The following is a 17,076-nucleotide window of genomic DNA, read 5'->3' as shown; positions in this document are numbered from 1 at the left end:
GAAGAGAGAGGGAGCAAGGCCAAACTGCGGTTCAGTGTCTGAATGGATACACAGAGCTGCAGCTCGGCTCGGGTGCCCCCGTAGCAAGCTGCTTGCTGTGGGGGCACTCAACAGGAGGAAGGGGTCAGGAGCACCGAAGAGGGACCCGAGAAGCGGAGGATCTGGCTTCTCTGTGCAAAACCACTACACAGAGCACACAAGTATAACATGTTTGTAATTTTTATAGAAGAAAAATAAAGGAGACAATCACTTAAGCTCTGGAGCAACTGCACTTGTAGTGCACAGTATATATTTGTAAATCAACCCCAATGTTTATCCAAGACTAAACCTTTCTTATATAATTTTGGATGGAGTGGGAAGTTCAGAATATCCCGCTGGGTATTTATTGCTGTCTGTGCACCCACTGGGGAGATTGTGCCCAATGTTCTGATGACAATTGTCACTAGGATAGAAGTAACTGGAAATACATAATTCTGGGTTGTTAACAGAAGAGAATCAGAGGGCACATTTTCCAAAGAATGGAAACTAACAGAGGTGACTTCTCCTCAATTTGAAAAGATCTCCTCTCACCATTTGTTAAGCCTCTAGAATACAAAGTTAAGTCAAATCACCCTAATGCAAAATGCTAGCGAATGCTAATAGAGCAAATTAAAAAACCTGCAACATTTTAATCATTGTGTATTCTGTTCAAATATTTAAAAAAACAAACATTGACTTTCGCTAAATCAAGCTTTAATAAATTAAAATGGACTTTAGATATACTTCAAAATTAAGGCCCCTTGCACACAGGGCTGTCTATTAGCAATACGATTGGGAGAGAAGTGCATCCAGCCCCATTGCACGCAGCCTGTGGTGCGACGGGGGCTGAGCGCTGTACCAAGTAGAAACCCACATTTAGGGCCCTGTACTTTCATGGATGAAGGTCTGGAATGCAGGCCTTCTGCAATGGGCTTAATTTAAGTGAAATATGGTGCAGGTCCAAACATTTTTTTCAAATACATATTATGCTTGCGACATACAGTAAATCTGTTAGTTAAATGACCTACATATATTCCCATTCATGACTTTGCTGTAGTCCGCCTGTCCTCTCATGGCTCGAATCTTCTTCAGCTTGTTCTCTTGGGTTTCCACTCTCTCCTTCAGCTTCTGAAGTTTCTCGGTCTCTGAGACACTCTGCAGCTGACGGCGCTCTTGTTGCTTTAGATACCGCAGACGCTGTTCCTGTCGACCACAGAAGAGAGAGGAAAAAAAAAAAAACTTAGCTGGTACAGGAAAGCCATTTTCATGATTACACAGAAATAAAACAAATCTGGCAGCTTGGCACACAGGAAAACAAATAGCAGTAATATAAACAAGGAGTCCCACACATCTGTGTGGCTTCCTCTGTCTGCCATTTCCTGCGGCCTGCAGCCTCTTCCTGATGGAGCAAAATGGCTCCCTGTTGTCTAGTCCTGTGGACCCAGAAGTAAACAGAGATAAGCGCTGAAAAGATAATAAACGAATGTTAACTGTGATGAGCAGAAAGGCAGAGATAGCTGAGGAGAATAACTGCCAACTAAACCAGCCAAGGTCATGCAATATCAGTCACTGGCATGGCTTGGGCCACATTTGACATCACATACACAACCATACTTGCATCTTACAGGCATGCACTCAAACTCTATGGTGTTACGTTTGTTGACCATCACACCTATATACAGTGCCTTGAAAAAGTATTCATACTCTCTGAAATTTTCTACATTTTGTCATGTTACAAACAAAAACGTAAATGTATTTTATTGTGATTTAATGTGACAGACCAACACAGAGTGGCACATAATTGTGAAGTGGAAGGAAAATAATAAATGGTATTCAATTTTTTTTACAAATAAATGTGTGAACAGTGGGGCATGCATATGTATTCAGAACTTTTTATTGTTGAAAACCATTTATTTTCCTTCCACTTCACAATTATGTACCACTGTGAGTTTGTCTATCACATAAAATCCCAACAAAACACATTTACGTTTTTGGTTCTAACATGACAAAACGTGGAAAATTTCAAGGGTTATGAATACTTTTATTAAGGAACTGTAAGTTTGTACAACAAGTCATTATTACATACTAATGGCCACGTATACCAACACAGGATGGTACTGTGGGTATACACTACTGGGTAGCACAGTGCCACGTCCTAATCATAATATATATTTTTCGTTTGGGAAAAGAAACATGGACTTTGCAGGCACGACTGATAAAAAAAACTATTTTATTTATAACAATTCACATATAGGTTATAAAAACATATATTACTGTAGCGAACTACAGGTAGGAACTTGATATCTCCAATTTCAGCCGCTTGAATCGGGGGTCACAGGTCACACCTACCTCTGACACAGGTCAAATACTGTAGTAAGGAATACGGATAGCAATCTCGCAGCATGGATACTAGTCAGGAGGGCCATAAACAAAGATGGACCTCTATAAATGTATAAAAATATATATTTAGAAAAATTCAAGATTCAAAGCACAACGTCAACACGGAAAATGAGTAATAAGCTATTAAAGCAGGGAAATGTCCACACCGAAAATGAGTAAGTAGCTATTAAAGCCCTCTCCTCCCTGCTTTAATCACATATTTTCTTTGTGGACGTCCTGCTTTGAATCTTGAATTTTTCTATATACATATTTTTATACATTTATATTGTTTATGGCCCTACTGACAGCCTACATATAAAAGGCCCCCTGCTACCTAGTATCCATGCTGCGAGATTGCCATCAGTATTCCTTACTACAGTATTTGACCTGAGGTTTATACTCTCTGTGACTATTGGTCTTTAGTGCCGCTGGTATGGCCCACGTCTACACTCTATTATGCATAAAGTAGCCTGTGGTGGTGGTCCCGATCCCTTGTCTCCTTATACATACTTTGAATTAACACAATATGGTGTTTATTCTATCTTTTCTATGTTCTTGGGTACCAAGTATGTCCCTGCATTTGTTCACAGCTCACCCATGCATGCAGTTCTTCCTTTGATTGCTGGATTTCAAACACAGTCCTATCTATGACTTTTATATAAGCATTACATTTGATACATATATATTTACTTGATGCCTCTCTATTCCAGGGTTAGGCAACCAGTAGCCCTCCAGCTGTTGTGGAACTACATTTACCATCAGGCATTGCGAGGCTGGCAGTTACAATTACTCCCTGAGGCATGATGGGACTTGTAGTTCTGCAACAGCTGGCGGGCCCCAGGTTGCCAACCCCTGCTCTATTCTATCTCGAAAAATGTATATAAGCGCCTGAAGAAGCAGTCTCTGCAAAACATGTAGCGCTTTCTCATTATCCAGTTTCTTCAGCCTTGTTGACTATTTCGGGGTCTTCAGGTTCTGCGACCCCCGATTCAAGTGGCTGAAATTGGAGATATCAAGTTCCTACCTGTAGTTCTCTACAGTAATGTTTTTATAACCTATATCTGAAGTGTTATGAATTAAAATTGTTTTTTTTTAATCAGTGGTGCCTACAAAGTCCATGTTTCTTTTCCCAAACTAAAGTGATTACAGCTATAACAATCCCCAATCTAGAAAGGCTTTCCACAAGATTCAGTGTGTTTCTGTAGGACTGGGTTTCTCAACCAGGGTTCCTCCAGAGGTTTATTTTGAGCAATAAGCGATTTCTGATTCTTAGATATGTAACCACAGACACCAATAATCTTTTCAACTCTGTAAGGTGGGATTCTTCTCAATAACCACAAATGCAAGGACCATTCTTCCCACTGACCATCACACTAATGTACTGTGAGCTGTAAATCTATTAGAAGAGGTTACCTAAAGCCAAGAAGTTATTTAAAAAGGTACTTCTTCTATGTTATAGTTGGGAAAGTCTTCTATAGGAATTTGGGCTCCTTCAGCCAAAAGAACATTTCTGAGGTCAGGTACAGATGCTGCATGAGAAGACCTGGCTCGTATTCAACTTTCCAATTAACCCCAAAGATGTTCAATAGGGTTGAGGTCAGAGCTATGAAGGCCACTTTATTTCCTCCACACAAAACTCATCAAACCACGTCTTTATGGAGCCGGCTTTGTGCTCTTCGGCACGGTCATGCTAGAACAGAAATGGGCTTTGCATAAACTGTTACAAGATTGGAAGTGCATAAAATTGCCTAAAATTCCCTCACATGCTGTAGCCTTAAATGAAAACACCTGAACTCAATATGCAGGCGTGTCTACATATTTTTGGCCATACAGACAAGTGTGATAGTCAGTTTCCACAAACTTTTAGCCATATAGTGTATGTAACAAAAATGCTGCTTTCTTATTCTGTACTGAAAGTAATCAGTGTTTCCAGGGGTAAGTAAAGTGGTTTTTAAGGCTCAGGAGCGAGCATGCACCAGTGTCCCCAGGTCAAGCTTCTTGCTATTGGAGGCACTGGCTGAAGAGGAAGAGTCGGGAGTGCTGGCAGGGGACCCCTGAACAGGAGGATCAGGGCTGCTCTGTGCAAAACCACTGCACAGAGCAGGCAAATATAACATGTTTGTTATTTTATTTTATTTAATGAACCTTTAATGTCACTTTAATGGCAGTCAATTACTAACCTACTTAGTACTGCATACCAATCTAAAGGATATTAAAAGCTTCACCGCACTTTAAAGCCTTTATTAATTAATTTAATCCACTGAAATTTAAAACTCCGCTACAGAAAAAATGTTTTATGTTATTTTGGATGGACTGTGGAATGGTTAGAACTGCTCAGTTTTTAAACACTGCACCTTGCCTGACATTAGGCCTTGGTCTTGATACAGAGTATGTCTACCTAAACATCTAGATCCGCCTTATTCAATCTTCAATCTCAGGGAAACCCTGCTAAAAACAACTAGATCGACAACTCAAGACACATTAGTGTGATGGTCAGTAGGAAGAATGCTTCTTACACTTGTGGTCAACGGCAAGAATTACCCCCCTTACAGTTAGCTAAAAAATCTATGGTGTCTGAGAGCTTATCTGAAGCATAAATTGCTTAAAGAACCCCTAGCAGCCTCTGAAGGACATCCAAGTTTTCACACTACCCTGGTTTAGGAACTCTAATTTAAAGATTTACTGTATTGCCACCACCCTCTATATTAAGAGGAACTCTCAATATATAGATATCTGATTTTTTTTTTTTTTTTTGGGGGGGGGGTTCCTATATGTCCTCTGCCTAGAATTGTTACTAGATCGCTTCTGTTTAGACTATTTATGAACCAACGCACAGGCTTTCTACTATAGGCAAAAGGCCATGTTGAAGTTTTCAAACGTTAAAAAGAGAAATGCTGTATAGGCTTGATTATGGACGTCTCAATTTTGCCAAAGGATTACCATTTTATACTGCTAGGTTTTTGCATTCCCAATAAATGAGACATAGCAACAGTAATCTTTGGGAACAGGGGAGCTTTCTCTACCTATAGTTTGCTTAAAAAAAAAAAAAAAAAAATGTCTTTTATTTACGGTATTATCACATTCTCCCATTCAGTCTTTCAATGCAGTATTGCAAACAAGAAGAAGCAACAAAATGGAGCAGAGCAGTGGCTTAGTATTTGCATTTTTGTCTTGCAGCACTGGGATCACGGATTTAAATTCCAACCTCGACACTACCTGCATGGAAGTCTGCATGTCCTTCATCTGCTTGCGTGGGTTTTCTGCCATACTTCAAAGACATGCTGTAAGGCTTAAGCCGGCTATAGTTGGATCAAATCTCAGCTGGTTCAGCAGGGACTGCCTGAGAAGCGATCCATCTATGGGCAGGCTGATTGTATCCATCAATGGTGATCCATCAATCGACTTGGATACAACCAGCCTGTCAGATTATTTACATGTGAATGCCGACGGTGGCTACAGCTGCTAGCAGTAATCATTGTGTTCTGCCAGGTCAGGAGGGCTCCCTGCCGGCAGAACTGTGCTGATGAGGGAATCAAGCGATTTGCTTTCCTTCCACCTTGTGGTGGAAGGAAAGAAAAATCACAATCTATGGGCTGCTATTTTGGCTCCTTCCTAAACTGACCTGTGGATGTATGTTTGTGAGGTAGGGACCTTGGAATGTAAGTTCTTTGAGGGCAGGGACCAGTTTGAATGTACAATGCATGTAAAGCGCTGTGTAAGTTGTCGCCGCTACGCAATACCTGCATGAAATAAGTAAATTCTTTCTTCTGCTACCATTGATAAAAAGATCAGATTTAAGTTGGCCATATAGAGCTTTATTTCCATACAGTGTGATACAACATGAGAACTGAACTTGCTCACCTTAGCCACCAACATCTGTTGCTGGTTCTCGATTTGCTGCTGTTGGCGGGAGGCCATGTCTTGCAGCTCTGAGAGAGTCAGCTCCACACGTGGGTTCCCCACCTACACAGGACAAACAATACAGGAATGGTAAAGGAATGTTGAGGAGTAAATTACAAAAACACATTATTTTAAAAACGAGTTGTAATAAATTATAACCAAATAACATTCTGTAATTTCTTCATGCTGGGTGCAAAAGCTTCCCATACCATTCAAAGAACAATCTCAGAACATTTGTTCAGGTGAGAAGTTCTGGGAGAGGTAATTGAAATGCAGAGTCCTTTACTAGATAATCCACTTTGAAATCAGCTTTCCCTGCTGCCCAACATTCTTCTGATTCCAGCATCACTACGGGAATCCAGAAAATCCCTTCAGACTCACACCTCAATTCAAAATGTTGGGGTTTAAGACAGATTATCTAGCAAAAGGACATTAAAATGATGTGTGCTTTGCCCATGCAGGCTTCTTCAAAGACAAAATTTACCTTCATTCCCCTGCTGTGAGCAAATAGATATACGCCCTCTGTATGCCCCATGTCGCCAAGCACCAGCAATAGTAATGGGAGCAAGTCGCATATTTTATATATCATAGGTACCAGATCTCTTTTTTTCCTTCTTCTTCTTTCTGATATCGGTCATTAAGGCCTCGTTCACACAGGGAATACATACCCGTACACCCATGGAGAGCTGTGTTTACCGTCATTATTGCAGTACCACCTTCTGGACTACAGATGGCAGTATTGCAAATGACACAGATGGAAAACTTTTTTGTCTAAACAAAAACCGGTTGATTATATTTAAAACAGCTTATTTAAAGCAGCTGACTACCTAGAAACCTCATGACATATCAAAGTACTCAGCAGTGCAATTCCTAGCTTTGCAGTTCTTAGAAAAGAAATAGGAAAAAAAAAAAAAACTGACGTGAGCCAGTACTGATTCTATCAATTTCTTAAAAGCTTCCCTGAGTCATGGCAGCATATAAAGAAACGGACTTCCAGCTGTTGCGATGTACGTATTACTCACTGACAGAAGCACAGCTTACACTCAATACTTACACAGGATCTTTACCCTAGAAAGGAAGCTCCTTCTCCACCAATAGCACTTTTTTGTACGTTTCGCTTTTTTTTGTATTTTTTTAGAAAAATGTTATTGTTCCATCCCGCATGCATGTCACTCGCCTAGGCGAATGATGTGCGCTCTTGCTCCCTGTGCCTCCTGGGATATGCATGTCACAAATCACAGGAGGCATAGTGCTTCATTCAGAAAGGAGGAGGGGGCAGGCCTAGTGGCGCATCATCAGGGGCCTGCCTGCTGCACCCAGAAGAGTGGACAGGCCCCCCGATGACATCACGCATGAAGACAGCAGTGTAGGACCCAGGTGCTGGCAGAAGAGAAGGTAAGTAGGGGTTAAAATAAAAGGGGGGGGGTTGAAGATCTGCTTTAAGTATAAGCTATTGTGCCAAATGCACGATGGAGGAGACAACTAAAAGTTTTTAAACCTAAGCCCTGCCCCTGAGGTTTAGTACCACCCATCCAGATATAGCACCGCCCATTCACTGTACCCCTGGTTTGGTCAAATCACTTCTTTAGTAAAAGTAGAATTGAGTACAAAATAATAGCAGGCAACTGAAGGTGTCTTACTCTTATAATGTACACTGATCAGCCATAATGTTATGAACACTTTAAGGGAATAAAATTGATTATGTTGTTACAAAGGCATCTGAAGGTCAGTGGGATATATTAGACAGCAAGTGAACAGTTGTATCAGATAAAATAGGCATTGCAGTTTGTTGTGTATGGGTCAGGGAACCCATGCTAACCTGTGTCCACAGCCAAAAGCACTTACAATGGGCCACGAGCGCATCAGAACTGGACCACGGAGCAAAGGAAGAAGGTGGCCTGGTCTGATTAATCACGTTTCCTGTTACATCATGTGGATGACCGGTTGTGTGTGACGCTTACCTGGGGAAGAGATAGCACCAGGATGCAATATAGGAAGAGGCAAGTCGTCAGATAGGGTGATACTTTGGGCAATGTTCTGCTGGGGAACCTTGGGTCCTTCCACTTATGTGGATGTTACTTGAGACATACCACCTACGCAAACATATTTGCTGACTAAGTACCCCCTTCATGGAACACCCCCCAAGTACACCCTGTAAATATTGGGGTTCTGTTGAGGAGTATCAGCCTTTTTACCATATGTTTTAATTGCCATTTCCCTACTGGGGCGTTTTCTTGACAAGTCCTGAAACCTTGGTCCTGCCATTCATGTGAATGTTACTTGACACGTAATACCTACCCAACATTTTTTCTGACCAAGTATACCCCTTCAAGAAAACTGTATTCCCTGATGGCAGTGGTCTCTTTCAGCAGAATAATGTGCCCTGCCACACTGCAAAATGATTCAAGAATGGTTTGAGGAACATAATGAGTTTGAGCTGCTGACTTGGCCTCCAAATTCTCCAGATCTCAATTCATCGAGCATCTGCAGGATATGCTGGAAAAACAAGTCCAATTCATGTAGGTTCCACCTCGCAACTTACAGGCCTTAAAAGGATCTTCTACTGACAGTTGGGTGCCAGATTCCACAGCATACCTTCAGAGGTCTAGTGGCCTCCATGCCTCGTCAGGTCAGGGCTGTTTTGGAGGCAAAAGGAACCATTTTGGCAGTAAAAGGGGGACCTACTCAATATTAGGTGGGCAACAAAGTTATGGTTGATTAGGTATACATTATTAAAAATGAAATATGGCAGACAAGCTCACCTTTACAGGTCTAATCCATGTTTCTGAATAAATTTGAAAGAGGAGTGGCAAAACAATTCATTTAATAAATGGTTTACATGAGGTTAGCAATCACATTTACTAATGCTTGTACAGTGTTAAGGGAGCATTCACAGTACATACGTTGAGATGTGCTGATCTACAAAACAAATGCTTTCTATGTGTTCTGTTCACATCATAGCACAGCGCTGAGGTGTGATGACCAAAAGCAGACATGCTGCATTTTTTTCCATAATGCACTTCACCAAGTCACTGTGTGGCGCATAGAGTTTGAAACCTGTCAAGAAATCGAGACATTCCCTACCCTATCCAAAATGGGGAAAATAAATGATGGCTTTAGATATACTGGGCATCAGATGATCTGCCTGGTTTAGACAGGGGAGGGCTAGGTCTCCACTTAGAGTTAGAGTGTACTCACAATAGACGTTTTAACCATGCCTGGGCACAATCCCCTTAGTCCAGTTTGATTTTATAGCACAGTGGTCTCCAAACTGCGGCCCAAGGGCCGGATGTGGCCCTTTGCTTGCGTTTATCCAGCCTAATACACTATTCCACCCACTATTACTTTCTCGTATACCAACAGTGGTGTATTATTTCTCCCACTGACACTGATGAGCGCATAAATTCTTCCTCTGACATGATTCTGGGCACTCTTCTCCCCACTGACACCAACGATGTGGGCACTCTTCTCCCCACTGATACCAACGATGTGGGCACTATTTTCCCCACCGACACAGACGATGAGGGCACTATTTTCCCCACCGACACCGACGATGAGGGCACTATTTTTGACACCGACGATGAGGGCACTATTTTCGACACCGACGACGAGGGCACTATTTTCGACACCGACGACGAGGGCACTATTTTCGACACCGACGACGAGGGCACTATTTTCGACACCGACGACGAGGGCACTATTTTCGACACCGACGACGAGGGCACTATTTTCGACACCGACGACGAGGGCACTATTTTCGACACCGACGACGAGGGCACTATTTTCGACACCGACGACGAGGGCACTATTTTCGACACCGACGATGAGGGCACTATTTTCGACACCGACGATGAGGGCACTATTTTCGACACCGACGATGAGGGCACTATTTTCGACACCGACGATGAGGGCACTATTTTCGACACCGACCATGAGGGCACTATTTTCCCCACCGACACCGACGATGAGGGCACTATTTTCCCCACCGACACCGACGATGAGGGCACTATTTTTCCCACCGACACCGACGATGAGGGCACTATTTTTCCCACTGACACCAACGATGTGGGCACTAGTTCCCCCACTAATGTCAACGATGTGGGCACTATTTCTCCCACTAATATCAATGGGGCACTATTCCTCCTCCTAACCACATGGGGTTCTGTATTTTATTTTTTTTTTTACGCCCACTCACCACTAAGCCCTAGACATGATCTACTCCCATGGGCCACAATCCAGCCCTGCTAAAGTCTGGATGACAGTAAACTGGCCCTTTGTTTAGATAGTTTGGAGACCCTTGGTGTAGCGCAAGCCCTCTGAACCAGGCACATTAAGCTGCACTGTACACCTAGACCCACTTAGACGAGGTGGTTTGGAGCACAGTTCACTTGGAGTCCGGTACAATTCAGTGGTCTGGCCAGCAGAGGGGATGACATGAGTATGCCTGGTAACGCTTCCTTTCCAGTATAGTGGGAGCCAAGACCAACAGGGGAGTGGGACAAACTTATTCCAACATGGTTCTGCTCAACCGTGCTTTGTCATTACACCTTTAAAAGTGCAGAATTATTACTTTATTAGTACCAAAAGCCCCATGCGAACACAAATCAGGGTTCGTTTATCCAGTCTCGAAACTACAGAACCCTCTAAATAATGTTTGCCTAGACACAAAATGACACTTGTTTACTGTTTCACCAGTGCAATAACTAATCCTCATCTCTGGACAAAATGCATACTTTAAAACCAAACTTCAGCTATAATTGAAGCCTCTGTCAGGTTTTTATTATGAAACAATCCATCCCACCTCAATACCTTGGACACCTTTCTGGTAAGTGGATGGCTAATGGAGATACCATGATATACCTGTAGAAAAAAATGACAGCACTTCCTAACAGAACCTCAACTTTTTTTTTACCAAGGTCATATGTACAAGAGTTCAAAAACAAAAATCATCATTCCACCGACATTTCAGGTGCACGAAGGACCCCCTTTCTGTTGCCTTTAAAAAAAAGGGGGGCCCTTTGTGCTCCAAAATATTGACTGAATGATGCTTTTTGTATTTGAACATTTGCATTTATATAAAAAGTTGAGGTTCTGCTGAAGAGTACTGGCCTTTTTTTTTTCCTACAGGTTTTTTTTGTGGTTTCCCTAAGGTATTTCTGGACAGGAATGAATGGTAAAGTTCTAACAGGCACACAGATAAAATTAAATTTTTAGCAGAGTGTAGAGGTATTAGAAGAGTCTATAAGTATTAGAACGTCTGCCAATGCTTTTATAGCTGTCTGGAGACTTCCAGTCCTGGTGATTCCTGCATTTCCCATTTCTTCTACTGGTGTCATAGGTACAGGAGCTACATCACCCCAATGAGGTCAACTGGTTCACATTTGTCAGGATTTTATTTCTTTTTCACTCGAAAATGTAACAAAAAAAAAACTTTTGTTAGGCCCTGAGATCCTGTAAAAAGATTAGAGCAAAGAAGATATTTCTAAAGGCAGGGAACGAAAATCCCATTGTCCGATATAATAGAGTTGGGATTTAATGCACATGCAAGAAAACCTGGCACGCGATTAATAAAATGAAATCCAGTTCAGACATGATGGTTTTAAATATAGCAGCAAGAATAACACATGCGGTGAATAAACTGAAGTCATGAAGAGGATTTCCTCATTAGAATGAGCCAAGCTCACAGGAAATCACTGACACAGCCTGAGGAATCAATTTCCTTTTCTAAGGCATTATCAATGTAGGTAATGAACCAGAGCAATGCCAAACTGTATAACGTTACCGCTCAGTTACATTCAGTGGAGCAAGAAACTGGCAGAAGAGAACATGCAGAGCAACAAGGAAAGCCACAGTAATCTCTGCATGGTGCTTCGGAAATCTCAAATTACAGGCCTGCAGTAATAATGATAAAAAAAAAAAAAAATCCAGCCTTTCTATATCCAAATACAAGTCTCAGGCTGGCCATACATTTTACAATTTTCTTGTACAACTTTCCTTTAGATTTACCAAAACCATATGATATAAAAAGGTCAAACCTAAACACTTACAAGGCTGTATTCACACCTGAATGTATTGTCTTTGAGCGTTTTATACAGTGTTTGAGCTTTGGCTTTTTTTTTTTATTAGCCAATAGAAAAAAACATCATCTGCTGCATTATTTGTTGCTAGGTTTTTCAGCTTTTCCATCTGCTTTTATTTTATTTTTTATTATTTCATTTATTTTTCAGGGTAAGGCGTTAGTGTTAAGGTTAGGTTAATGATTAGCGTTAGGTTAGGATTAATATTTTATTTGTCTTACTAGTTATTTTTGTTAGGGTTAGGGCGTTACTCATAATACTAATAAATGAATACATAAATGTAAAAAATAAAATACAATTAATACCATGTAATAATAAATAAGTAATCCCCAAACCCTTTAATAAAATAATAATGATGATAATAATAGAAAAAAAAAAAGAAAAATTATAACACCCCAACACAAAATAATTATTCTTCATAACAAATATTTATTTTTTTTGTTCGGGTTTGAGTGTTTATTTTCTTAATAATAATAATAATAATTTTTTACATTTTCATAAAGTTAGGGGTTATTTCATCTTAATGTTATTTATGATTTCTAGTTATTTGTGTATTAATTTTACATTTATTCATATAGTATTACTATAATTTTTTTTTTTTTACAATTTTTTTCATTTGAGCAGAAAAACAAGTGACAAAATTTCAAGTTTTCATTTATTTCTATGGGAATAAAATTACGCCAAAAACTTTGTGAGATGTGAGCCAACTCCATAGAGAATAAATTGATTTTTTTCTCCTCCAGCATTTTGAAGCTTTGAACTACTAAAATGCTGTGAGGTGTGAATGGGGCCTTAAAGCGGAGTTCCACCCAAAAATGGAACTTCTGCTTTAAGGGAAGGTGACCCCCTGACAGGCCACATATTTCTTTTTTTTTTGGGGGGGGGGGGGGCGAAAACACTCTTTAGAGGATTCCAGCTCCCACTTCCCCCCCGGGGCACCGCGGCGCCGGAAGCAAGTTCACCTCTCCCTCCTCCCTCTCGGCAATCATCTGGGACACGTCAAAGGTTCCAGATGATTGCCCGGCCAGTCACAGTGTGCAGCACGGCTCGCGTATGCGCAGTGTGTGCCCGGCAGTGAAGCCACAGCCAGGCGCCCACACTTACAATGCCGGCACCGCAGAGAGGAGGGGAAGAGGAGCGGGGCTTCGTTCCCCCGCATCGCTGGACCCTGGGACAGGTAAGTGTCCGATTATTAAAAGTCAGCAGCTGCAGTATTTGTAGCTGCTGACTTTTACATTTTTTTTTTAATCGGAACTCCGCTTTAAGCTTTGACAAAAAAAAAAAACTGGAAGCCGATTGGATTCTATGCAGAGCTGCACCAGATTTTGCACTTTTACTAAATCAACCCCACTATGTGTTCTACAAGTACAGTTATCATGAAAAATGACATTAAACTGGCTTTGATATCATTACTAGATAGCTATCCTGAAGCTTCAGGTAATCAGCAGCTTTTCTCATTTCCAGTCCTGGTCTGCGGTCAAAGTGCAGACAGTGTCGTACTAAAACGTAAACAATGCAGTTTTAATACTGGCCTGATTCCATGATGACGACAACTCTCAAAACGCAACAAAGAAAAGGCAGAAGTAAAAAGGTTAGAAGCTACTTGGTATGCTTGGATTTATTTAAAAAGAGGTTACATATTTGAAACGCACAATTATTTCTGTATAGTCTCCCTCCAAGTAAGCTTAGGTTAGCATTACAATGCATTATCTTTAGTATGTGTTTTTTCATTTATGTGCACGGAGTTGTAGTTTACATGCTTCTGTATGGTATAAATATAAGCAAAATACACAAAGGTGTGCCAGAACAGAAAAGTCACCTATTGAAAAGGGTGCTACCCACAGCAGAGAAAAAAGGAAACATACAATAGACAATACAGTAAGGTGTGCCATAATGCTATTTACAGCAATGGGGAGCAGGATCTGTAATAAGTGCGATTAACCTCTTTGCAACTTGTGTGAATCATTCGCTCTGATCATGCCGTTGTGGGCAAAGTGTTGACAGTCACTTAATCACTTAGGGACCACCCCAGGTACATACTGCGGCAAGGCAGCCCTTAAGCGCAAAATCACGTACCTGCACGTGATTCCTCGGATCAGCTCTGGGGCGCTCGCACTCCGCTTGGATACAGTGGGAGGCAATCAGTGGGTCCAGCGGCCACGATCAGTCACCCGCGATCGTTGACAGGAGAGGCAGAATGGCGGTCTGCCTATGTAAACAACGCAGACTGCCGTTCTGTCAGAGAGGAAGAGAGAGATCTTGTGTTCCTGCTAATCAGGAACACAGATCTCTCTCTTCCTCCAGTCAGTCCATCCCCCACACAGTTGGAAAGCACTCCCTAGGAGCACACTTAACCCTTTGATCGCCCCTGATGTTAACCCCTTCCCTGCCAGTGTAATTTATACAGCGACAGTACATTTTATTTTTTATTTTTTTTTAGCACTGATCACTGTATTGGTGTCACTGGTTCCCCAAAAAAAGTGTCACTTAGTGTCAGATTTGTCCGCCGCAATGTCGCAGTCCCGCCAAAAATTGCTGATCGCCGCCATTACTAGTAAAAACAGAAAAAAAATTAAAAGTCCATAAATATACCCCATCCCAAGCAATAACTTTTGCACAAACCAATCAATATACACTTTTGGGTGTTTTTTTAACAAAAATATGTAGCCGAATACATATTGCCCTAAATTGATGAAGAAATTAGATTTTATTAAATGAAAAACTTTTTTTTTTCAAAATTGTCGTTCTTTTTTTTTTTGTTGGAACGATCAAGTTTAGGTAAGAAAAAAGGGGGGCTCTGGGGGGGCAGCTGCAGCACAGAAGGTTTTTCACCTTAATGCAAAACTGAAACTTTACAACTACTTTAAGTGTGCTAAGTGTGATTTCTGTCTACTGCTTCACTCCTCTCTCATCAGCATGAATCACTTCTGACAAGTTTTCCTGACACCAAGGTAAAAAAGGTGACAGGGGAGGGAGCTCCAGCAGATTGACAACCTCAGCTCTGTTCCTGTGAGCTGTGTGGAGGGGGGGGGGGGGGTTCTATTCCCTCCTATCAGCTCTTAGGCCCCTTTCACACTGGGGCGGTGGGGGCGTCGGCGGTACAACAGCGCTATTTTTAGCGCTGCTGTACCGTCGTTCTTGTAGCGGTATTCGGCCGCTAGCGGTTCGGTTTTAACCCCCACTGGCGGCCAAAAAAGGGTTAAATCCGCTCGTACATCGCGGCTATAGCCGTGGTATTACCACGGTATAGCCGCGCTGTCCCATTGATTTCAATGGGCAGGAGCGGTTTAGGAGCGGTGAATACACCGCTCCTTCCCCGCTCCAAAGAAGCGGCTCGCAGGACTTTTTTTACCGTCCTGCGAGCGCACCGCTTCAGTGTGAAAGCCCTCGGGCTTTCACACTGAACAAACAGCGGAGGCTGTTTAGGGGCGGTTTTCAGGCGGTATTTTTAGCGCAATAACTCCTGCAAACCGCTCCAGTGTGAAAGGGGCCTTACAGTTCTCCTCACTGAGCTCTGCGGAGTGTAATTTCAGCTCTCCCCTTTTTTTCTGTCTTCTCACAGCAACTTTAAAAAACTGAACTTTGAATGAATGTATAGAAGAATAGATTCCAGATAAACAGGTATAATTTATGTAGGAGGATAGGTTTCATCTTTGTGTATCACCTGAAGCCAGTCACTTCACTGAGTATATGTGAGGGTTTAATACCACTTTAAAAAGTAAAGTAAAGCAGTAGATTGGTATAAGGTGCCTGTATTTCCTTTCCTGAAGTTTGGGGCCCAGCATCAGATAGGGATTTTGGGAAGCAGTGCACAAAACAGCGGGCACCTCATATTTGGGGCTACCAAACCACAATTATACTTTTGTTAGTGCATTGATCTCACCACTAACGCCCTTGAGATAAACATAAAAAAAATGGTCAATTATCCAACTAACTCTACTTATTAAAGATTATGGTGGACTAGCCCTTTATAACATTTAAATGGCCTGTGGTTCTGGTTCCTATATAATGACATTTGGTTTTACAATATAAAAGTGCTCCAAACTATCACTTAATTGTAAGAAGATATAAACTGAAATACATGCCAGGGGGACAATTCATTATTATCTGCAGCCTTCACTCTAACCAGCTTCAACATAAAATATTCTGGAGCAACAGAAGTCACTTTTAACCGTTTAATTGATGAAGATAGGTGACATGATCATAGAGATGTGTCTCTGAGGCAAAATTCTCAAGAAGTAAGATGCAAACATTTCCACTCTGCTTCGGAGGTCTGCCCACCAGCATGCAGGAAACACACTGGAAAGGATCTCAATTAAAGCAAATTTACTTTTAAAAAATTTGATCTTTTAGCAATCAGTAGGGTCAAAAAGAAATTGCTTAAAATGTACAGGTACGGCAGAAGACCCCCTTTAAAAAATGGACCCAGTGTTGGCAGTTCACCACGATACAATAAGAAACTCTTGAGCAATGACCTCTTCCGAATAAAGTCCCCACCGCCCCTAGAATGAGAAGGGTTACTAAGCGGAGAGAAAATCCTGAAATACAATTAGCACAAGAGCCAGCAGGAAATCCTCTTAATTCATTCAGCTTTACAGAGGCAGAAACAATGTGCTGCCACCCACTCTAAGCCCTAAAGGGAAGCAGTAAAAACATATCCAACATTTAAAAGAAAAAAAAAAAAAAAAAAAACAATCTCAGA

At 41.5% G+C, this 17,076-nt stretch overlaps 1 protein-coding gene across 11 annotated transcripts in view; it reads right to left on the bottom strand.

The window, feature by feature from the left end:
* PPP1R13B (protein phosphatase 1 regulatory subunit 13B) overlaps positions 1 to 17,076 on the bottom strand; it is a 173,329-nt gene that overhangs the window by 40,593 nt on the left and 115,660 nt on the right. For all 11 annotated transcript variants that reach the window (XM_073609860.1, XM_073609857.1, XM_073609855.1 and 8 more), the window contains 2 exons: positions 6,259 to 6,360; positions 1,047 to 1,221 (listed from right to left, as the gene is read on the bottom strand). In XM_073609860.1, the coding sequence (XP_073465961.1) occupies positions 1,047 to 1,221; positions 6,259 to 6,360 (277 nt within the window). The remainder of the gene's footprint in view (positions 1 to 1,046; positions 1,222 to 6,258; positions 6,361 to 17,076) is intronic.

This window comes from Aquarana catesbeiana, linkage group LG13, assembly GCF_042186555.1.
Source record: "Aquarana catesbeiana isolate 2022-GZ linkage group LG13, ASM4218655v1, whole genome shotgun sequence".
Lineage (NCBI taxonomy): Eukaryota > Metazoa > Chordata > Amphibia > Anura > Ranidae > Aquarana > Aquarana catesbeiana.
Note: the sequence above shows the minus strand (reverse complement) of the source record. Positions and strands in the feature narration are given on the sequence as shown.